This window comes from Pan paniscus, chromosome 6, assembly GCF_029289425.2.
Source record: "Pan paniscus chromosome 6, NHGRI_mPanPan1-v2.0_pri, whole genome shotgun sequence".
In the NCBI taxonomy this organism is placed as follows: Eukaryota; Metazoa; Chordata; class Mammalia; order Primates; family Hominidae; genus Pan; species Pan paniscus.
Window position 1 is genome coordinate 91,810,112 of NC_073255.2, and position 25,129 is coordinate 91,835,240.

Genomic DNA, 25,129 nt, shown 5'->3' on the forward strand with positions numbered 1-25,129 from the left:
CCAGAGTGGTCTCGAACTCTTCACCTCAAGTGATCCACCTGCCTCGGGCTCCCAAAGTGTTGGGATTACAGGCTTGAGCCACCCTGCTCTGCCTGATAAGTTTTTATACATGTATATGCCTGTGAAACTATCACCATAGTTAAGATAATATTTCCTTAATACAGAATGTTTTGTATTTCCAAAATACAAAAATTTCCTTGTTCTTAGTTTATAATCCAAATTTCTCTTTACTTCCTGGAAACCACTGATTTGCTTTCTGTCACTGTATATTAATTAGAGAGACACGATCCTTCTCCCCAGCCTGCAGCCCCCTCAAGTGGCCTGGCCTGTGAAATGCTGTCGATCCCTGCTGGGCCTGAGACTCTCTTCCCCACCAAGAGTTACGATGTTGGCTGGGTGGCACTAGCAAGAGGGACCCCACCACCACAAGTGGCCCAGCTGGGGGACCCTCCTTGTCCTTGTGGGTCTGAGACTTCCCTCTCTACCCAGAGATACTGGGGCTGCCAGAGGGCATAGGCCAGACAAGCTGCCACAAAAGCAGCCTGGCCTTGGAAGTCAGCTGGCCTGACATTCTCCTTCTCCACTGAAAGACTCCCAGTGGGCCAGTCTGGAGGAGCCCCTCCCTCCCCGTCAGATAGCTCCAGCAGGGACCAGTGGGAATCTAAGAAAAATTACACTGCAAAGGTTCTGAAAATTAAACTGCCATTGGAACCATAGCACATAGAAGTAGGCCAGGACCTGCATGCTAAATTGAAATAATGTACTAAAATAAAAGAATGAATGAACCAGGGTCTAGAATTTCCAACATAATAGACAGAATGTCTAGGACACAAGAAAACATCTCTTGCCATACCAAGGAACAAGAAAATCATACCTTGAATAAGAATAATCAACTGACAGCAACACCAGATAAATCAAATGATGGAATTAACTGACAAGGATTTTAAAGTAGCTGTCATAAAAATGCTTCAGCCATCAGTTACAAATTGTCTTGAAACAAATGAAAAAGAAATCTCAGCAAAGACAAAGAAGTTATAAAAGAAACGAGGGAATTTTAAAATTGAGATGTACAGTAAGAGAAATAAAGGTATCTCTGATTGATTGGCTCAGTAGTCAAGTGGAGATGACAAGATAGAATCAGTGACCTTAACAGATCAATAGCACGATTGGTGAACAGGACAGAACAAGAGAATTTACCCAATCTGTGCCGAGTGTGATGGCTCACGCATGTAGTCCTAGCACTTTAGGAGGCCGAGGCGGGTGGATCACCTGAGGTGAGGAGTTCAAGACGAGCCTGGCCAACATGGTGAAACCCCATCTCCACTAAAAATACAAAAATCAGCTGGGTGTGCTGACGCACGCCTGTGATCCCAGCTACTTGGGAGGCTGAGGTAGGAGAATTGCTTGAACCAGGAGGTGGAGGTTGCAGTGAGCCAAGATCATACCACCGCACTTCAGCCTGGGTGACAGAGCTAGACTCTGTTTCAAAAAAAAAAAAAAAAAAAAAAAGGGAATTTACCCAATCTGAACAACATAGACAAAAGTAGACTTGAAAAGAACATTAAGTACAGCCTTAGAGATTGCGTGGCAGTTTAGGCTGAGTATCCCTAATTTAAACATCTGAAGTTAGAAATGCTTCAAAATTCAAAATGTTTTGAGCACTGACATGATGATCAAAGGAAATACTCATTGGAATGTTTTGGATGTCGGATTTTTGGATTAAAGATGCACAACCAGTAAGTATATTGCAAATATTCGAATATCTGAAAAAATTTGAAATCTGAAACACTACTGGTCCCAAGCATTTTGGATAAGGGATGCTTAATTTGTGGTAAGAGATCCAATATTTATGTCATCAGAGTTGCAGAAGGAGAGTGAAATTTCATGAGTGGTGCTGAAAGAGTATTTGAAGAAATAATTGGTTGAAAGTGGCCCAAATTTGATGAAAGACATCAACCTACAGCTTCATGAATTTGAGGGAACCCCAAACAGGATAAAACCAAAAGAATCCATACCAATACTTTATATAACTAATCATCTAAAAACTGAAAAAGGAAAAAATATGTAAAGCACCTTGAGAGAAACAATCTATTACCTATAAGGTAGCACCAATTTGAATGACAGCACGTTTCTCATCTGAAACCATGGAAGCAAGAAGGGAGTAGCACAATAGGATTTCAAGTGTTGAAAGAAAAGAACGATGAACTTTGAGTTTCATATGCAGCAAAATATTGTTTAAGGATGAAGGATGAATAATGGCATTATCAGATGAAGGAAAATGGAAAGAATTTGTTGCTAGCAGACATGCCCTTAAATATTGGCTAAAGAAAGTTCTTCAAGCTGAATTCAGGGCTGGGTGCAGTGGCTCACGCCTGTAATCCCAGCACTTTGGGAGGCTGAGGCGGGCCAATTACTTGAGGTCAGGAGTTTGAGACCAGCCTGGGCAATATAGCAAGACCCCATCTCAAAAAAAAAATTATACACATACCCACCCCCCCACCAGGTGTTCAGATACGTGTCTTGTAGTCCCAGCTACTTGGGAGGCTGTGGTGGGAGGATCATTTGAGTCCAGGAGTTTGAGGCTACAGTGAGCTATGATGGGTGACAAAGTGAGACCTTGTCTCAAAAAAAAAAAAAAAAAAAAACCAACATAGAATTAATGAAAATGAAAATTAAACGTATCTGTAGGATGCAGCTCAAGCAGTTCTCAGAAGAAAATTTACAACATTAAATTCTTACATTAGAAATGAGGAAAGGTCTCAAATCAGCAATCTAAGTTCCTACCTCAAGAAACAGAAAAGAAGAGCCAAGTAAAAAAAAAACGAAAATGGAAGGAAGTGAAGAATAGAAATCAATGAAACTGAAAATAGTGTAATAAAAAATCACTATAAAACAAAAAGCTAGTTCTTTGAAAATATCAATAAAATTGATAAATCTTTAGTTAAGACTTGAAAGAGGCTGGGTGCGGCGGCTCACGCCTGTAATCCCAGCACTTTGGGAGGCCGGGGTGGGCAGATCACGAGGTTGGGAGATAGAGACCATCCTGGCTAATACAGTGAACCCCGTCTCTACTAAAAATACAAAAAATTAGCCGGGCTTGGTGGTGGGTGCCTGTAGTCCCAGCTACTCAGGAGGCTGAGGCAGGAGAATGGCGTGAACCCAAGAGGCAGAGCTTGCAGTGAGCCGAGATCGTGCCACTGCACTCCAGCCTGGGTGACAGAGCGAGACACCATCTCGAAAAAAAGAAAACTCAAGTCATCAATATCAGGAATGAAACAATATTATTACAGGTCCTGCAGCCATTGAAAAGATGATAAGGGAGTGCTGCAAACAATTTTATGTTGATAAATTTGGCAACTTAGGTGAAATACATCTATTCCTCAAAAACTGTAACTTATCAAAACTCAACCAAAATATATAATCGGAATAATCCTGTAATCATTGAAGAAACTGATTTTGTAATTAAAAGCCTCCCCAAAGTGAAATCTTAGTTTTCAGTGGTTTTCCTGAAGAATTCTACCAAATATTTAATGAAGAATTAATGCCAGTTTTACTTAATATCTTCCCCAAAATACAAGAGGTGGGGAACATTTCTGAACTCATTTTATGAGGCCAATATTAACCCGATAAAACCTGACAAAGACAATGCACTAAAAGAGGACTAAAGACTAATCTCTCAGGAATTTAGATGTAGAAATCCTCAACAAGATATGAGCAAATAGAATTCAGCCAAGTATAGGAAGAATTATATGCCATAACCAAGTGGAATTTTTCCCAGGTATGCAAGGCAGGTTCAACATTTAAAAACCAAAGCAATCCACCATATCAAACATGCTAAGAAGAAAAATATCAGTCAGTCATATCAATTGATTCTGAAAAAGCATTTGGCAGAGTCTAACCCTTCATCATTAAAAACTCTTAGCAAGTTAGAAATAGAGGAATATTAACTTAATAAAGAGTATCTACAAAATTCCTACAGCTAACATCATACCTAATTTGAAAGAGTAAATGCTTTTCCCATTAGATTGGGAACAAGACAAGTATGTCTGTGTTCACCACTCCTGTTTTACATAGTATTGTAAATTCTAGCCACTGGAATAAGTCAAGAAAAAGAAAATGCATACAGGTTGCAAAGGCAGAAATAAAGCTGTCTTGTTTTGCAGGTGACGTGATTGTTATGTAGAAAATCTCAAGGAAATGACAAATTTCCTAGAACCTGAGTTCAGCAAGGTCACAGGATACCATAGCAAAGCACAAAAATCAATTGTATTCTGTATTTTTTTTTTTTGAGGCGGAGTCTCGCTCTGTCACCCAGGCTGGAGTGCAGTGGCGCGATCTCGGCTCACTGCAAGCTCTGCCTTCCAGGTTCCCGCCATTCTCCTGCCTGAGCCTCTCGAGCAGCTGGGACTACAGGCGCCCGCCACCAAGCCCGGCTAATTTTTGTATTTTTAGTAGAGACGGGGTTTCACCATGTTAGCCAGGACGGTCTCGATCTCCTGACCTTGTGATCCACCCGCCTCGGCCTCCCAAAGTGCTGGGATTACAGGCGTGAGCCACTGTGCCCGGCTGTATTCTACATATTAACAATGAACATGTGAAAACCAAAATTAAAAATTTCATTTACAGTGACTCCAACGAAAGTAATATGCTTCGATTTACATTTAACAAAACATACACAGGACTGGATGCTGAAAATTTTAAAAATGCTGATAAAAAAATAAATGAAAATCTAAACAAATAGACATAGCATGTTCATGGATTAGAAAACTCAGTATAATAAACTGTCATTTCTCCCCAAATTGATTCTGTAGGTTGAATGCAGTTCTTACAAAAATACCAATAAGACTTTTGTAGAAATAGGCAAACTTACTCAAGACTTGAAAGACACAGGCCCTAGAATAGCTTAAACAATGTTGACAAAGAAGAAAGAACTGGGAGGAATAGTTCACTCTGATCTTGTAGCTTACTATGCTGTCACAGTTTTCAAGACAGTGTGGTACTACTGGTAGAGAGATAGACATAAATCAAGGGAGAGACTAGAGATCCCAGAAATAGACTCACAAAATATGTTTAACTGTTTTTTTTACAAAAATGCAAAAGCAATTTTGTATTAGTCCGTTTTCATGCTGCTGATAAAGACATACCCAAGACTGGGAAGAAAAAGAGGTTCAGTTGGACTTACAGTTTCACATGGCTGGGGAGGCCTCAGAATCATGGCAGGAGGCAAAAGGTACTTTTTACATGGTGGTGGCAAGAGAAAATGAAGAAGCAAAAGTGGAAACCCCTGATAAACCCATCGGATCTTGTGAGACTTACTCACTATCACAAGAATAGTACAGGAAAGACCGGCACCTGTGATTCAGTTCCTCCCCAGGTCTCTCCCACAACACGTGGGAATTCTGGGAGCTACAATTCAAGTTGAGATTTGAGTGGGGACACAGCCAAACCATATCAAGTTCCATGTTGAAATTTTCAACAAATGCTGGTGGAGCAATTAGATATCCATAGGCCAAAACCAACAGAAAAAAATAAAAGACCCAAATACTGCTCCTCCCAACAAATTACAAAAAAGAGTGTCTTAAACCTCACACCTTATATAAAAATTAATTCAAAATGGATCACAGACTTAAACATTTGGAGACATCATTTTTTAAAACGAAAAACATTCCGTCCTCTTCTCACATGCTTCTATGCCTGTGTGTTAGAGAGTCCTTTTGAAAAATCCTTTTAGTCCTTCAGTATTGGATTTGGACCGCACACCTCTGGGAAGCTCTCACTGGTCCTTTCGCGAAGCTACCTTGGTTGCTCTTCCATCTTATGGGCTCTAGTTCTTACATGATCTGTCCTCTGTGCACGTGCAGAGAGATCTCTGGTCTCTCTTCCTGTTCTTATAAGGACAGTAGTTCTGTTAGATTCGGGTCCTACTCACCTGACCTCACTTAACCTTAAATACCTCATTAAAGAGCCTGTATCCACATGCCATTGCATTGCATTGAGGTTTAGGACTTCAACCTGAATGGGACAGGGGAGCATAGGGCAGTTCAGAACAAAGCGTATTAACTTCTTAATCAATAGTGATTGAAGTGGACATTTCTTCAACTTTGTTTCTCTAGTGGCATGAGATTTTGTGGAAATTACTCTGTGACTAGCATTTGTTGGACATTTCGGTTTTCAGTGCTATTTTCAAGATTTGAATGTTTTGTTTGCTGCCTTGTACATTTTATTAGGAACTTGGAAGAGGTTTGTAGGCACAGGTTTTCCCTTCACTCCTTTTTTTCAAATGCAGTACTAAGATGGACAGGGAAACTTTTTTTTTTTAAATTAGAACAAAAAATAGTTAAAAGGCATCATGGTCAACTGACAGTAAATAAGCTAGTAGACTTTTATGTAATGTTCTTTCACTGTGGACAGGCTTATATTAATAACAGTACCTTGGGAGGTCGAGGCGGGCAGATCACTTGAGGTCAGGAGTTCAAGACCAGCCTGACCAATATGGCAAAACCCTGTATCTACAAAAAATACAAATACTAGCCAGGCGTGGTGCGACATGCCTATAATCCCAGCTACTTGGTAGGCTGAGGCAGGAGAATCACTTGAACTGTGAGGCAGAGGGTGCAGTGAGTCAAGATCACACTACTGCACTCCAGCCTAGGTGACAGAGTGAGACTCTGTCTCAAAAAAAAAAAAAAAAAAAAAAAGTAGTACACACATACACACACAACACCCCCCCCCCATACATGTGTAAAGGCTACTCATTCGTGTCTCCGCTTTCCTTCTGCTTGTTCGTTGTTGGTATTGTTAATTCCATATTATTTCAGTCACTTGGCCTCAAAATCAGTTATTTTGGATGACTTCCTCTGTTTTGCCCCTCAGTGGGGAATGACATTGATTTCACTTCTTTAGTAACCTACCCGTTCCACTGATCTTAGGAGAAAGTCATCATTACCTGTCTGACATAACCTCCTCCCAGGCTTCACTGCTTTCACTTGTACTGAAATCAAGCTCATCTTACCCAGAGCTCTGGACAGATCTGGTTTTACCTTTTAAAGCTTGATATTATCTTGATTCCATCCCTAGTTGATCTAGATATTTCTTTAGATTACCTACTTACTACATGTACCAACTTATATGACTCGTGATATTTGTTTTTATCCCTTGCATCATCAAATAGTGATCTTTTTGGAAATGGGAATAATGTATTTCTTGTATACCTGCTGCTTGCTTCCACAATGTCTCAAATATGTATGCTCCAGGGCTGGGCACAGTGGCTTGCTCACAGCTGTAATCTTAGCATTTGGAGAGGCTGAGGTGGGAGGATCGCTTGAGACCAGGAGTTCAAGACCAGCCTGGGCAACATAGTGAGACCTCATCTCTACAAAAAATTAAAAAATAACCAGGCATGGTGGCTCACACCCATAGTCCCAGCTACTTGAGAGTCTGAGGCAGGAGGATTGCTTGAACCCAGGAGTTGGAGGTTGCAGTGAGCTATGATTGCACCACTGCACTGCAGCCTGAGGAACAGAGCAAGACCCTGTCTCAAAACAAAACAAACAAAAGAACGACACTCCAGGATGCATTCCCTTACCCATCCTTCTTTATTCAGAGCAGGGATATGCTTGCATAGCCAGACAGCCCCCATTTTTTAGGAGTCTGTTTTATCTGTTTCCTAGCATTATATACTATTGTACTAATATTATTTGAAGGAGTCTGATGGATTTGAAAATGAAAGCATTAGTGGTTCTCCCTGTAGAGTTTTCAGAGTTAATGAATCATAGGTTTATTTCATTGGGCTTTAGTAAAAACCCAAAGCACTGCCAAAACACTAAAATGCTCTGATGCGAATTTCCTGCGTCATGCAGATACTAGTAGGAGTGTTCATGGTTACGAAACACATGGTTTCTCTTAAAAATGATGCCTTGGTGGTTTGTTTCTGTTCTTTGACGATTTTATTCAAATTGTGATTTGTTTACTTGTCATAGTCGATGCTCCGAGGGAGAGGAGCTTGTTACAAACACACATTCTATGGAATTGAGAGCCATCACTGCATGGAAACCACCCCGAGCTTGGCGTGTGCTAATAAATGTGTCTTCTGTTGGCGGTAAGTAAAAATGAAAGGTCATGGTGATCGAATATGTAATGAGCTGTGGTAATCAATCTGCCCAGCTCACACTCAGACTTACCCAAGAGCTCTGCTGTCTTGGTGATTAATCTTTTTCACTGTGAATGTTAGTGTATAAAAATTTTGTAGACAAATATTTTTGTTTCTCTTGGACAAACACTGTGAGGAATTGCTGGATTTGTAAACATCCATTTGGACAGTTTGTCTTTTTTAACTGGTGAGTTTAGTTTGTCTTATTTATAGTGATTATCGATAAATAGTGATACATTAGTGATAAAAATTTATTTTTATTCTATCCTTTTGTGCTTTCTGTTTATCTTGCTCTCCTACATTGTTTTCTTTTTTTTCTATCTACGACTAGTTTTATGCTAAGGTATCAGCTTGGGTGTCTTGTTATTGGAGGCTTTTCAGTTTATCTTGCTGGAAATACAAACAGTGAATGTTGTGTTTCAGCTGGTTACAGCCCATTGTATGCAGAATTGAGTCTTTACAGCAATTGGGAATAGTTTAAGTGAAAGAAAATGGCTAAATTGCACAATTCTGCCTCTCTCTTTTTGGGGGTGGTGGTGCTTGCTACTAACCCATTTCTTTTTCTTTTCTTTTCTTTCTTTTTTTTTTTTTTTTTGAGATGGAGTTTCGCTCTTGTTGCCCAGGGTGGAGGGCAGTGGCGTCATCTCGGCTCACTGCAACCTCTGCCTCCCAGGTTCAAGTGATTCTCCTGCCTCAGCCTCCCAAGTAGCTGGGACTACAGGTGCGCATCACCATGCCCAGCTAATTTTTGTATTTTTAGTAGAGATGGGGTTTCACCATGTTGGCCAGGCTGGTTTTGAACTCCTGACCTCAGGTGATCCGCCCACCTCGGCCTCCCAAAGTGCTGGGATTACAGGTGTGAGCCACTGCACCCAGCCTACTAACCCATTTCTTTCCTTCACTTACAACTGATTACTCTTCAACTCCTAGTTCTCTATGCCAACTCATGTCTTCATAGCAGCTCATTTTGTTGTGGTCACTAATGACTTCCTTACTATCAGATCTAATAGAAGCTACTTAATTCTTATCTTAGTTGAACTCCAGTGAGGCATGCTAGGAAAGAAGGGGGACGCCACTCCTTCTGTTGGATTCAGAGATACCAGTCTCTTCTAGTATCCCACCTACCTTTGTCAGTTTCTTTTCAGTTTCCCCTGTTAGCTCTTCTTTCTGCTTCTGTCCTTCAGCTGTCTTTTATGACTCTGTGTTATGATGGTAGGAGAAGTAAACCATTTCCGTGGCTTCATTTACCTGTAGTTTGACACCTTTAAATACTTTATCTCCAGTCTCAGTCTCTTTTCTGAGTTTTCCTTCTCCATTTCCAATTTCCTGTTGCATGTCTTCTCTTGGATCATCTACAGTCATTTCAAGCTTAATGTATTTATCATGGAATTTATTAGGCTTGTGTTAACTTGTTCTGTTTTGGGTAATGGCACTATTAGCCATCTGATGGCCCAGAGTAGACATTTCTTCTCTTTTTCTCAAACCCACTATATCCATTTGCTTATCTAATTCTATTGATTATGTTTCAGATTCTCATTATTTCTCCCTTTAGCAACCAAAATGATTTAATACTTTCTAGTCAATGTCATCTCTTAATTTATCTCCATATTGGCACAAGAGTTATAATTCTTTTTTTTTCCAGTTATTAAAAATATTGTTTTGATTATTATAAATGCTTATAATAACTTGATTTGGGGGTTATTTTGTTATGATTATTGGGGATTACAAATAAATTTTAGCAAGTAGACAATGTTACAAATATGAAATCAGTTATTAATGGGATTGACTATTTTGAATTAGTAACACTATTTTGAATTGATATTATTTGACTCAATAATAGTCAAAAACTTTGCCCATAAACAGCTCTGTCCCGCCTCCTTTATGTCATTGTCACAAATTACAACTTTATATACTGTATGCCCATTAACATAGATTTATAATTGCTGTTTTATACATTTGTCTTTTACGTCATCAAGAGAAAAAATAGAGGAGTTACAATCCAAAAATACTGGCCGGGTGCAGTGGCTTATGCCTGTAATACTAGCACCTTGGGACCCCAAGGTGGGTGGAGCACTTGAGCCCAGGGGTTCAAGATCTGTCTGGGTAACATGATGAAACCTTGTCTCTACGAAACATGCAAAAATTAGCTGGGCATGGTGGTGCATGTCTGAGGTCCCAGCTACTCCAGAAGGCTGAGGTGGGGGTGATCATAAGCCTGGGAGGTGGAGGTTGCAATGAGCCTTGATTGTGCCACTGCACTCCAGCCTGGGTGGCAGAGCAAGACCCTGTCTCAAAACAAACAAATGAAAAACAAACACAAACAAATAAAAATCCAAAAATACAACCGTGGTGACTTTTGTATTTACCTATGTATTTTACCTTTATGTTGTTCTTTGTATATTTGTATGATATGGGTCTGTTTAGTGTCCTTTCATTTTTGTCTGAAGGACTCCCTTTAGCATTTATCGTAGGGCAGGTCTGTTAGCAGTGAACTCCCTCAGCCTTTATTTGTCAGTGTCTTAATGTCTCCTTCAGTTTTGAAGAATTGTTTTGCTAGATATAGAAATCTAGACTGACAGTTTTTTTCTTGTAACATTTTAAATATACTCTCCCACTGCCTTCTGGCCTCCATGGTTTCTGCTGAGCAATTGGCTTTTAATTTTACTAAGGATCCCTTATACGTGATGAGTGCTTTCTCTCTCGCTTCTTTCAAGTTACTTTCTTTGTCTTATTCTTCCAGCAGTTTGATTATAACATATCTTGGTATGGATCTCTTTGTGTTTGTACTACTTAGAGTTTGTTGAGCTTCTTAGTTCTGTGAATTCAAGTCTTCTACCAAATTTGGGGATTTTTTCAATAATTATTTCTTCACATATTCTTTCTGTTCCTTCTTATCTCCTTCTGGAACTTTTATTATGCATATGTTGGTATGCTTGATGGTGTCCCCCAGCTCTTTTCAATTTGATGGTGTGCTAAGGCTCTGTTCAATTTTCTTCACACTTTTTTTTTCTACTTAGGCAAGATAATTCCAAATGGATTTGTCTTCCACTTCACTGAGGTTTTTCTTTTGCCTGTTCAAATCTTCTGTTGAAACCCTCTAGTGAAGTCTTCATTTCAGTTATTATTCTTTCACATCTTCTGTTTGGTTCCTTCTTATCATTTGTATCTCTTCATTGATATTCTGGATTTGTTTAGACATTGTTTTCTTGGTTTCCTTCATCTCTTTGTACATGGTTTCCATTAGCTCTTTGAGCATGTTTAAGATAGTTGGCTTAAAGTATTTTTTTAGTTGGTCTAATGTCTATGCTTCCTCAGGGAGAGTTTTTGCTAATACATGCTGGGAATGGGCCACACTTGTTTCTTTGCATGGTTTGTATGCAAAGAAATGTTTTGTTGAAAACTGCATATTTTGGCCTGGCATGGTGATTCATGCCTGTAATTCCAGCACTTTGGGAGGCCGAGGTGGGCAGCTCACAAGATCAGGAGATTGAGACCATCCTGGCTAACACAGTGAAACCCTGTCTCTACTAAAAATACAAAAAATTAGCTGGGCGTGGTGGTGGGCACCTGTAGTCCCAGCTACTCGGGAGGCTGAGGCAGGAGAATGGCGTGAGCTCGGGAGGTGGAGCTTGCAGTGAGCCGAGATCACGCCACTGCACTCCAGCCTGGGCAACACAGCAAGACTCTGTCTCAAAAAAAAAAAAAAGAAAACTGCATATTTTAATTATTAGAATGTGTTAACTCTGGAAGTCAGATTTTTCTCACTCTTCAGGGTTTGTTTTTTATTGCTTGCTCTGGGTTTTGTTTGTTTAGTGAGTTTTCTAAACTATACTTGTAAAGATTTTATTCTTTGTTTTATATTATCTCTGAAGTCTGTATCTTAAGCTCAGGGGTCAGCTAATGATTTGACAGAGATTTCCTTGAGCTCATGAAGCCAAAGGAAAAAAATTGGGAAAAAAAAAAAAAAAAGCTTCTCCCAGTCTTTGCAGATTGACTCTGTCTTGGAACATTTCTTTCGCTTTTTTTTTTTTCCTTTTGAGACAGGGTCTTGCTCTGTCACCCAGGCTGTAGTACAGTGGTGGAATCTTGGCCCACTGCAACCTCCACTTCCTGGGTTCAAGCAATTATCATGCCTCAGCCTCCTGAGTAGCTAGGATTACAGGTGTGTGCTACTATACCTGGCTAATTTTTTTTTCTTTTTTTTGAGACAGAGTCTTGCTCTGTCACCCAGGCTGGAGTGCAGTGGCGCAATCTCGGCTCACTGCAAGCTCCACCTCCCAGGTTCATGCCATTCTCCTGCCTCAGCCTCCTGAGTAGCTGGGATTGCAGGCGCCCGCCACCACACCCGGCTAATTTTTTGTATTTTTAGTAGAGACGGGGTTTCACTGTGTTAGCCAGACTGGTCTCGAACTCCTGGCCTCAAGTGATCCACCCGCCCTGGCCTTCCAAAGTGCCGGGATTACAGACTTGAGCCACCATACCCGGCCTGGAACACTCTTTTAATGTTTAGCCAGGCGATTTACAACTCTGCCTTAGCCTTTGCTTCCTGCTTGTGCTGAGCCTAAAGATCGGGCAGAGGTGAAAGTTTAGACTCTTCCTAGGCCGCTTCTTAGCATGTCTCCTGTCCAGTGTGCCTTTCTAAATCCCAGGAGCATGCAGGTGCTTTTCAGTGCTCCAGTTCACCACATTAGCCTTGGTGCCTAGCTCTTCTTCCCAGGCATTCAGCTGTGTATTGTTTACCTCAACTATAATTTTTTTCTTAACAGCAAATTGTTCATGTACCTACTGAGACCTTTGTTAACCCCTCTACCCACTTTTTTTTTGTTTTTTGAGATGTAGTCTCACTCTGTCACCCAGGCTGGAGTGCAATGGCACGATCTTGGCTCACTGCAACCTCTGCCTCCCGGGTTCACGCCATTCTCCTGCCTCAGCCTCCTGAATAGCTGGGATTACAGGTGCATGCCACCATGCCCTGCTAATTTTTTGTATCTTTTACCAGAGACAGGGTTTCACCATGTTGGCCGGGCTCGTCTTGAACTCCTCACCTCGTGATCTGCCCTCCTTGGCCTTCCAAAGTGCTGAGATTACAGGAGTGAGCCACTGCGCCTGACCCCTCTCTACCCACTTTAAAAAAATTCTTATTATAGAGTTTTTTTAACGTAAGCAGAGAGAGAATAGTATATTAAACCTTGGTGAACGTTTATCATCATATGGATAATCATATTCCATTTACCTATTTTAATACAAATCCTTGCCATCATATTGTTTTATCTGTACATACTTCAATTGACAGATCATGTAAAATGTAAATAATAAGATCTGTTAAAAAATAATATAGCCACAATACTATCATCCCATATTAAGCCCTGTCACCTAGGCTAGAGTACAGTGGTGCAATCATAGCTCACTGGTACCTTGAACCCATGGGCTCACGTGATCCTCCTGCCTCAGCCACTTGAGTAACTCCAGCTACAGGCTTGTGCCACAATGCCTATCCAGTTTATTACTATTATTATTATTTTTTGATAGAGACAGGGTCTCGCTATGTTTCTTAAGCTGGTCTCGAACTCTTGGCCTGAAGCAATCCTCCCCTCTTAGCCCCCCAAAGTGCTGAGATTATAGGCGTGGGCTACTATACCATATTCTTTTACATGTATTTCCTCTTTTAGTTATCTAGAGATGTGGTAAAAACAAACAAAAAACAAAACACTAAAAGTATCTCTTAGGTCATCCTGTTAAATCGGTGGTTCTCAACTGGGGGCAAAATTGCTATTTCTTGTCCCACACAGAGATTTGGAACATTTGACAATGTCTCGAGATATTTTTTATTGTTAGAACCAAGGAGAGTGCTGCTGGTATCTGGTGGGTAGAGGCTGGGGATGTTGCTAAGCATTCCCTAATGCATAGGACAGTGCTCCGCAACAAAGGATTATCTAGTCCAAAATGGCAATTGTGCTGAGGTTGAAATAACCTGTGCGCCATGGTCTACAGTCACTATTTCATTGAAGGGTATTGCTGGAACATGGCAGCATTGAAACAGAATGTGACGAGGCCGGGCGCAGTGGCTCATGCCTGTAATCCCAGCACTTTGGGAGGCTGAGGCAGGCGGATCACGAGGTCAGGAGTTCAAGACCAGCCTGGCCAACAGAGGGAAACCCCGTCTCTACTTAAAAAAATACAAAAAATTAGCTGGGCTTGGTGGCAGGCGCCTATAATCCCAGCTACTTGGGAGGCTGAGGCAGGAGAACTGCTTGAACCCAGGAGGTGGAGGTTGCAGTGAGCTGAGATCACGCCACTGCACTCCAGGCTGGGTGACTGTGCGAGACTCCTCAAAAAAAAAAAAAAAGAAAGAAATATGGCCAGGTGCGGTGGCTCACGCCTGTAATCCCAGCACTTTGGGAGGCTGAGGCAGGCAGATCACAAGGTCAGGAGATCGAGACCATCCTGGCTAACAGGGTGAAACTCCGTCTCCACTAAAAATAGAAAAAATTAGCTGGGCGTGGTGGCGGGCGCCTGTAGTCCCAGCTACTCAGGAGGCTGAGGCAGGAGAATGGTGTGAACCCAGGAGGTGGTGCTTGCAGTGAGCCGAGATCACGCCACTGCATTCCAACCTGGGCTACTCCATCTCAAAAAAAAAAAAAAAGAAGTAAAATGTGACCAAAAAACCACTTTTTAGGAATAGAGTATGTGCTTACAGAGTTTGAGATATTATAAGGTGAGCGCTTGCAAGACAAAAGTATGTTAGCCATATGATTATGTAGACTGAAGTATTGGGATCACATCATACTGAGGTTGTAGGACAAATAATCAAGTATTTTGTGTTCTAGTTTTTCTTGTTTCACAGTTTACACTAAGTATAAATCCTAATCTCTTCTTAAGATTGTTGGCATAAGTAGTTGGTTTTTTTACAGGTCAGAATTCAAAAGAAATAACAGGATCTAATGGGTAGTGCTCCTCAATCTTAATTTCCTGTTCATAGCCAACAATGCAGTCTTTCAGTTTCTTGAGCAGTACATTTACCCAGAGTTTTGGAAAACAAACAGTATGATTAACACATTCCTTAATGCGATTTTTAGAAAGGTCGAATTAAATGGAGATATTTCATTTACCATGGCTTCTGGTAAAGAAGGACTAATATATGAGCTTTTAAAATTAGAATTTGCCATCTGTTTCCATGAAATATATAACAAGAATTTCAGAAAAGGTTCATTGAAAATTGATTTAAATGTTACATAAATGCTTTTATTATTGTCCTTTTCTTGCAGTGGATTCTTAAAATAGCCTCTGAGCCTCAGTTTCTCAACTGTAGAATAAAACAACATACCTTCCTTACAGGGTTGCTGTAAGGCTTAATTGCTTGAGTGAGGTTCTGTATATGACAGTGGGTTTTTTTTTATTCTTTTGAGACGGAGTCTCGCTCTGTCACCCAGGCTGGAGCGCAGTGGTGTGATCTTGGCTCACTGTAACCTCTGTTTCCTGGGTTCAAGCGATTCTTGTGCCTCAAAAAGATATTCATAATATCCAAAAAGTAGATATACTCCAGATGTCCGTTAACTGATGAACAGAGAAACAACATGTGGTGTATCCATTCCAAGGAATGTCATCTGTCAATAAAAAGAAATTAAGTACTGATACATGCTACAGCATGGATTAATGTTGAAAATATTATACTAAGTGAAAGAAGCCGATCACAACAGGCTGCATCTATAGTAAGATTGCATTTCTGTGCATTGCCTAGAATAGACAAATCTGTAGAGACAGAAAGTAGATTAGTGGTTGCCTAGGGCCGGAGGGAATATGGGAGTTGAGGAGCAATACCCGAGGGGATGGGGTTTCTTTTTGGGAATGACAAAACGTTTAAAATGGATTTTGGTCATGGATGCATGTAAAAAGTGAAGTAGAGGCTCCTCTTCAAAGAGATTTTCCTCCCCATCTAATTAAGAATAAATAGTCACTTCTCTTAGAAGCAAAATTTATTCAAAGACCTGTGCTAACATTCTTAGATATCTGCTAGCCGTAATAAAGAAATCAATGTACTTTGTATTCTTAGCTCCCACAATTTAGCCTAAATATTTGCCCTGGCATGCTTATACTGGTCCAAGCAAGCATTAGGTCGTAGCCTATTCCTCTTTCTTTTTTGGAGGTGTTTTTACCTTTCTGAGCATTCCACAAGTTACTTCCTCCTTCCTTTGTTCTCTGCCTTTGCCTCTTTTGAAAAGTTCTAAGTTGCTAGCCAATTGGGACAAATACAGAATGTGAGGTCCCATTCCAGCCAATGGAAACTGGTAACAGCAGTAGGGTGAATGTGTCAGGTTATAAATGTCCCTGTCTCCTTTGTTCAGTGTATTCTCGTGGCAGAAGTGCTGGCGAGTGTACCCTTTCTGCAGAAAGTAAAAAAATGGCCTTGCTGAGAAAATTAAATTTATGTTCAGTTGCTATTTCTTTGTAGCACTGGGGAGCAAGCATTTCTAACAATGCACAACTCTGTGAGTATAGCAAAAGCCAATGATTTATAAACCTTAAATAGGATAATGTTATGGTATGTGAATTTTTTTTTTTTTTTTTTAGACAGAGTCTCGCTCTTTTGCCCAGGCTGGAGTGCAGTGGCCTGATCTCAGCTCACTGAAATCTCTGCCTCCCAGGTTCAAGCGATTCTTGTCCCTCAGCCTCCCAAGTAGCTGGGATTACAGGCACATGCCACCAAGCCCAGATAATTTTTGTATTTTTAGTAGAGGTGGAGTTTTGCCAAGTTGGCCAGACTGATCTTGAACTCCTGACCTCAGGTGATCTGCCTCCCTTGGCCTTCCAAAGTCCTGGGATTACAGGCTTGAGCCACTGCACTTGGCCTTTTTTTTTTTTTTTTTTTTTTTTAAGGCAGAGTCTTGCTGTTGCCCAGGCTGGAGTGCAGTGACACAATCTTGGCCCACTGCAACCTCCACCTCCCAGGTTCAAGTGATTCTCTTGCCTCAGCCTCCTGAATAAGTGGGATTACAGGCTCGTGCCACCACGCCTGGCTTAATTTTTTATATTTTTAGTAGAGACGGGATTTCACCAAGTTGGCCAGGCTGGCTTCAAACTCCTGACCTCAAGTGATCCACTGGCCTCAGCCTCCCAAAGTGCTGGGATTACAGGCGTGACCCACTATGCCCAGCCTCATTCTTTTTTATAGGGCTAAATAATATTCCATTGTGAATATATATCACATTTCCTTTATCCATTTATCTGCTGATGGACACTTAGGTTGGTTCTGTATCTTGGTGATTGTGAATAGTGCTGCAATAAGCATGAGAATGCAGCTGTCTCTTCAACATACTGATTTCCTTTCCTTTGGATGTATATTCAGTAGTGGGGTTGCTGGATCATATGGTAGTTCTAGCTTTAGTTTTTTGAGGAATCTGCATATTGTTTTCCATAATGACTGTGGTAGTTTACATTGCCAGCAACAGTGTATAAGAGTTCCCTTTCTCCACATCCTTGTCAGCATTTGTTATTATTTGATAATAGTCATTTTAACTTGGGTAAGATGGAATCTCATTGCGGTTTTGATTTGCATTTCTCTGATGATTAGTGATGTTGAGCATTTAAAAATGTATTTGTTTGCTACTTGTATACGTTCTTTTGAGAAATGTCTATTTACATCATTCGACCTTTTAAAAATCAGATTATTTGTGGGTTTTTTTGCTGTTGGGTTGTTTGAATTTTTTGTATATTCTGGATATTAATCCCTTGTTTGATGAATGGTTTGGAAATATTTTCTGTCATTCTGCAGGTTGTCTCTTCACCCTGTTGATTGTTTCCTTTGCAGTGCAGCAGCTTTTTAGTTTGATATCATCCTATTTATTTGTTTTTACTTTTGTTGCCTGTAATTTTGAAGTTTTATTCATAAAATCATTGCCCAGACCAATGTCCTAAAGTGTTTCCTCTGTGTTTTCACGATATGTAATTTCACAGTTTCAGGTTTTACATGTATGTCATTAATCTGTTTTGAGTTGATTTTTGTATATTGTCTTTCCCCACTGCATGACCTTGGCACCTTTGTCGAAAATTGGTTTCCTATAAATATTTGGATTTATTTCTGGGTTCTCTATTTTGTTCTGTGAGTCTATGTGTCTGTTCTTATATCAATACCATGCTGCTTTGGTTACAATAGGTTTATAGTTTTTTTTGTTGTGTTTTTTTTTTTTTTTTTTGAGATGGAGTTTTAAACTGTTGCTTGGGCTGGAGCGCAATGATGTGATCTCAGCTCACTGCAACCTCCACCTGCCTGGTTCAAGGGATTCTCCTGCCTCAGCCTCCCGAGTAGCAGGGATTACAGGCGCCTGCCACCACTCCTGGCCAATTTTTTGTATTTTTATTAGAGATGGGGTTTCACTATGTTGGCCAGGCTGGTCTTGAACTCCTGACTTTGTGATCTGCCTGCCTCGGCCTCCCAAAGTGCTGGGATTACAGGTGTGAGCCACCGCATCTGGCTATAGTATATTTTGAAGTCATGTACTGTGATGCCTTGAGCTGTGTTCATTCTGCATAGGATTTCTTTGGCTATTTGGGGATTTTAGTGGTTCCATGTGATTTTTAGAATTGTTTTCTATTTCTGTGAAAAATGTCTTTGGTGGTTTGGTAGGGATTGCATCAAATCTGTAAATTGCTTTGGGTGGTATGATAACTTTAACTATGTTTATTTTTCCAACCCATGGACATGGGATGTCTTTCCATTTTTGTGTGTGTGCTCTCTTCAATTTCTTTCCTCAGTGATATGCAATTTTCTTTTTTTTCTTTCTTATTTCTTTGAGACGGAGTCTCGCTCTGTCCCCCAGGCTGGAGTGCAATGGCACAATCTCAGTTCACTGCAACCTCCACCTCCTGGGTTCAAGCGATTTCCCTGCCTCAGCCTTCTGAGTAGCTGGGATTACAGGTGCCTGCCACCATGCCAGGCTAATTTTTTGTATTTTTTTAGTAGAGACAGGGTTTCACCGTATTAGCCAGGATGGTCTTGATCTCCTGAATTCATGATCCGCCCGCCTTGGCCTCCCAAAGTGCTGGGATTACAGGCGTGAGCCACCGGGCCCGGCCGAGGATTTTTATACCTTTGTTCATCGGGGATATTGGCATGCTATTTTCCTTTTCTTTTTTGTTGTGTTTTTGTCCTGTTTTGTTTTCAGGGTAATACTGGCCTCATATAATACTGAGTTTCTAAGAATTTCTTCCCCCTTAATTTTTTGAAATAGTTTGAAAAGTATTAGTGTGAGAGGTGTGTGTGTGTGTGCGTGTGTGTGTATGTGTGTGTGTGTTTTAGGTTTGGTGGAATTTACCAGGGAAGCCATCTGGCCGTGTACTTTTCTTTGTTGGAAGACTTTATAATTGATTTAATCTTGTTGATGATCTGTTCAGGTTTTCTCTTTCTTCCTGGTTTGTTCTTGGTAGGTTGTGTGTGTACAGGAATTTCTACATTTCCTCTAGGTTTTCCAATTTGTTGGTGTACAGTTGGTTATAACAGTCTTTAATGATTCTTTGTATTTCTATCGTATCAGTAGTAATGTCTCTTTTTTGTTTCTGATATATTTATTTGGATCTTTTTTTTTCTTGGTTAGTTTAATGGTTTGTCGATGTTTATCTTTTTAAAAAATGAACTTTCTGTTTTGTTGATTTTTGTGTTCTTTTAGTCTCAACTTCATTTATTTTTGCTCTGATTATTATTTTTTTCTGTTGTAGTAATTTTGGGTTTGGTTTGTTTTTGCTTTTCTAGTTCCCTGAAGTGCATTGTTAGATTGATATTTGAAATCATTCTACATTTTTGATATAGTTGTTTATTATTATAAACTTCCCTGTTAGTACTGCTTTTGCTCTGTCCCTTAAGTTTTGACATTTGCTTCTACTTTCATTTGTTTTAGTACATATTTAAATTTTCTTCTTGCTTTCTTCATTGACTCATAGGCTGTTCAAGAGTGTGCTATTTGGTTTCCATTACTTTGTATAGGTTCCAAAGTTCCTTTTATGACTGATTTCTTGTTTTATTCCATTGTCCAAAAACATACTTGATAGGATTTTGATTTTTTAACATTTTTTGAGACTAAAATATGGTCTGCCCTGGAGAATATTTTATGTATGGATAAGAAGATTGTGTATTCTGCAGGTGTAGTATGAAATATTTTGTCAGTGTCTATTAGGTCAGTTTGGCCTATGGTTTAAATCTGGTGTTTCTTTACTGATTTTCTGTCTAGGTGATCTGTCCAATTCTGAGAGAGTGTGATGTTGATGCCCCCGACTATTATGGTAGTAGAGTCTATGTTTCCCATTAGATCTCATAATGTTTGCTTTATATCTCAGTGCTCCAGTGTTAGGTACATAAATATTTACAGTTGTTAGATCCTCTTGCTGCAGTGATTCCTTTATCGTTACACAATGACCTTTTCCTTGGTGTCATTTTACAGTTTCTGACTTAAAGTCTATTTTATCTTATACAAGGATAGCTACTCGTGCTTGGTTTTTTAAAATTTTTTAATTTTTTTATTTGAGATGGAGTCCTGCTCTGTTGCCCAGGCTGGAGTGCAGTGGCATAATCCCGGTTCACTGCAACTTCCGCCTCAGGTTCAAGCAATTCTCCTGCCTCATCCTCCTAAGTAGCTGGGATTACAGGTGCCCACCACCACGCCTGGCTAATTTTTGTATTTTTAGTAGAGACGCGGTTTCACCATGTTGGCCAGGCTGGTCTCGAACTCCTGACCTCGTGATTCTCCCCGCCTCAGCCTCCCAAAGTGATGGGATTACAGGTGTGAGCCACCACACCCAGCTGCTTTTGGTTTTGGTTTGTGTGGTATGTATTTTTCCATCCCATTCACTTTCAGTCTGTGTATATCTTTACAGGTGAAGTGAGTTTCTTGTAGGCAACAAATAGTTGGGTGTTTTTTTAAAAATTCATTCAGCCAGTTTATATCTTTTAACAAGGGACTTTAATCCATTTACATTCAAGGTTATTCATGGTAGATGATAACTTACTCATGTTGTTTTGTATATTGTTTTTGCTTTCTTACTCTCTTGTTTTTTTTTTTTTGCAGTTTGGTGGTCTTCCATAGTGGTAACATTTGAATACTTTTTTAAATCTCATTTGTATATCCGCCCTACCAGTGAGTTTATACTTTTGCGTATTTTCATGATGGTAATAATCACTTCCTGATGTAGGATTCCCTAAGCTTTTCTTTTAAGGCCAGTCTAGTGTGATGAATTCCCTCAATTTTTACTTGTCTGGGACAGGCTTTATTTCTCCTTCATTTCCAGAGGACAGTTTTGCTTGGTGGTCTTTTTTTTTTTTTTTCCAGCCCTTAGAATATATCATCCCATTCTCTCCTGGCCTGTGAGGTTTCTGCTGAGAAATCTGCTGTTATTCTTATGGAGGTTTCCTTACATGTGACGTGATGCTTTTCAATTGCTGTTTTTAGAATTCGCTTTGTCATTGTCTTTTGACAGTTTGACTATAATGTGTCTCAAGGAGGCTTTTTTTTTTTTTTTTGGCATTTAATCCATTTTAGGAATTTTTAGCTTGCTTGATCTGAATGTCCATATCTCTCCCAAAATGTGGGAAGTTTTCAGCTTTTATTTCATTAAAACCTGTTAACTTTTCCATGCCTTTTCCCACCTGTTCTCCTTCTGGAATTCCTAAATGCAAACATTTGTTCATGTAATGGTGTCCCATCATTCCTGCAGGCTTTTTTTCCTACGCCTCCTGCTGCTGCTCCTCCTCCTGCTCTTCCTCCTCCTCTCTCCTCTATCCTTTCTCCCTTCTCCCTTCTTCTTCTTTTCTTCTTTCTTTTTCTCCTCTTCTTCTCCTCTTCCTCCTCCTTCTTTTCCTTTTCTTTTTCTTTTCGCCTTTTTTTCTTTCTTCTTCCTTCCTTTTTTTTTGGTCTGACTGGGTCATTTCAAAAGTCCTATCTTCAAATTCAGACATTGTTTGTTCTCCTTGATCTAATATGTTGTTGAAACTCTCAGTTGTATTTATTTCATTCATCGAATTCTTCACCTTCAAGTTTTCTGTTTGGCTCTTTTTTGTGATATCTATCTCTGTTGAATTTCTCATTTAGATCATGAATTCTTTTCCTGATTTCATTGAATTGTCTATGTGTATTCTCTTGTATCTCTCTTGAGTTTCCTTAAGATCATTATTTTAAATTCTGTTATAGGCCTTGATTTTCCTTTCTTTCAGGTCTGTTACTGGAGAATTATCATGTTTCTTTGGGAGTGTCATGTTTTCTTGCTAGTTCATGTTTTTGTTTTTTACTACATTGGTATCTGCACATCTGGTATAACAGTCACCCTTTCCATTTTTATGGAGTAGTTTTCATAGGGAAAGACTTTCCTGGAGAAGTATTTTATAGTGTTGGTTGAATGGGGTGCTTTGACTTGTCCTCTAGACGGGTACAGTAGTGTAGTAGTATAGTAGTGTACATGTGATTTCTTTGGCCATAATCGGTGCCTGTGGTTCCTGTGAGTGCCTCACTGGCCTGGACTGTGGGTGTTTGTGGAGGCAGTGGCATGGCTTTGCTAGGGTCGGTGTTGCTGGGCTTGCTGGTTCTTAGACCCTAGGGGAGCTTGTGCTATTTCTGGCAGCTCTGCTGCTTATGGGGGTAGTGTCTTCAGTGGTGCTGGTTTCTGGGCAGAATGGTCCTTGGGCCTTGAGGGGCCTGTAGGGCACACGGTAGTTCTGCCTGTCGGGAGGGTGAGATGGTTGGCAGTGGTGGACACTGGGGAGCTGGTCCTTGGGCTCTGGCATTGTGTCTGTCTTGGGGGTGGTCTCCTTGCTGTACTGTGCTGCCTGTTTTTTTGGATTACAAGGTTCTGCATGGGCTCAGGTGCTTGGATATGGTTGTACTGCTAGGTATAGCTTGGGTTATGGCATTGTAATCTTTTATATGGCCATGGAGTGATGGCAGTAGAACCTCAGGAATATGGAGATACAGGGGCTTTGGCTCCCAGGGCAGGATACACTCTAGCAGTGGTTTTGCTCTCAAAATGACATTGTGTTGTAGCTGCTTGGGTCCCAGGTGGAGGTTCTTGTCCTTTCCCCAGGCCTGCATCAGGAGAAACTCATTCTCAGGCCCTGTCAGTGTGATTTCCAAGCAAGTGTTCCAGCTGTCCTCACTCACTTTATGAAGTGTCGACGTAGATGACAGTAACATGGTGATGACAGTTTGCCTTGTTTGTGTACATTCATAGTTAACATGGTTAAAGCAGCAGAGAGTGTTCTGTCAACCTGTAACTGGAATTGAGTGAATTAGGTGCCCAACATCTCTGGGAAGAGTTGAATGATTTCTCTATTCACCCCTCGCTGTTGGGTGTCACGATTTAAAATAAGTTGGAAAATACCACTATACGTGGTTGAACTCTTAGGAGGAAACCAGTCCTGATTTTGTGATTTTTAAAAATGGACGACTTCATCATAAATGACTAGCCCAGATCTTATTACAGAAGGGTCTTTTAGAACTTTGCGTCTTGTTCCTAGGCACCACAACAACCGCGTGGGCACTGAATGGCGGTGGAAGATGGACCAGCCTGAAATGATCTTGAAGGAAGCCATTGAAAACCATCAGAACATGATTAAGCAGTTTAAAGGTATTTATCTTCCCTCTACAGAGGAATGCTAATACCTGTTAATAGTCTGAATCAGACTGGCAGAAGAATTGCCTCTTTGGTAGGATTTTGTCCCCACTGGCAAATTTTCCTCTGAGGAAGTGAAAACTTTGTAGGAATATTATATATATTTTGCCTTTTTAGCTTTTACTTCCCATATGATGGAAGAACTAAAAATTTAAAATGTAGCAACTTGGCCAGGTGTGATGGCTCACGCCTGTCTAATCCCAGCACTTTGGGAGGCCGAGGCAGGCGGATCACCTGAGGTCAGGAGTTCGAGATGAGCCTGGCTAACATGGTGAAACCCCGTCTCTACTAAATATGCAAAAATTAACTGGGCATGATGGTGGTTGCCTGTAATCCCAGCTACTTGGGAGGCTGAGGCAGGAGAATTGCTTGAACCTGGGAGGCAGAGGTTGCAGTGAGCCGAGATCTCTCCACTCCACTCCAACCTGGGCAAAAAGAGCGAAACTCCATCTCAGAAATAAATAAATAAATAAAAAGTTTAGCAACTTATAATATGCTGCATTCAACTTGAAAGATTTACCTGGGAATGTACCATCAATCTTCCTAGAAACCTTTGCTATTGTTCTGTCTCGTTGAGCTGAGCAGCCTTTTGAATGGATTGGAAGTTTTAGGTTAGTGGAAAGTCTTAAATAATGTTAGTTAGTGATGGGAAAACGGTTTTGAATGAATTCCTTATTTAAAAAAAAGGAGGGATAATATAAATAACAGTTTCTTCCATCTAATGCACAGTAATGTGGTAAAAATTCAGCCACTCCATTTTTTTGAATTTCCTGATTTAATTCTGTCTCATATTAACAAATATTGACTTCACTGGAGGTTACTGGTTCTCAAACTTTATCATGCATCGGAATCATCTGGAGAGCTTGTTAAAACACAGATTGTTGGTTTCCTTTCCCAGAGATTGGGTCAGTAAGCCCAAGAGTATGCTTTTTTGTCTTTCTTTTTTTTTGGACCGGATCTGACTCTGTCACCCAGGCTGGAGTATGTGGTGCTATCTTGGCTCACTGCAACCTTCACTTCCCAGGCTCAGATGATCCTCCCACCTCAGCCTTACCTCCTGAGTAGCTGGGGCTACAGGCGCTGGCCACCACGCCTGGCTAATTTTTTGTGAAGATGGGGTCTAGCCATGTTGCTCAGGCTGGTCTCAAACTCTTAGACTCAAGCCATCTGCCCGCTTTGGCCTCCCAAAGTGCTGGGATTACAGGTGTGAGCCACCTGAGAATGTGCATTTCTAACAGGTTTCTGGTTGGTGTTGATGTTATTCAACTGGGGACCACGCTTTGAGAACCACTACTGTACATGTGATGGCTTCATAAAGCAACAGCTGTAGGTGAT

The 25,129-nt window shown here is 40.5% G+C and overlaps 1 protein-coding gene across 1 annotated transcript in view; it reads left to right on the forward strand.

Moving 5' to 3' along the window:
• The window catches only part of TYW1B (tRNA-yW synthesizing protein 1 homolog B), a 270,344-nt gene that overhangs the window by 88,300 nt on the left and 156,915 nt on the right, over window positions 1–25,129 (forward strand). The window contains 3 exon segments of the mRNA XM_063605909.1: window positions 7,980–8,029; window positions 8,031–8,098; window positions 23,640–23,749. Coding sequence (XP_063461979.1) covers window positions 7,980–8,029; window positions 8,031–8,098; window positions 23,640–23,749 — 228 coding nt within the window.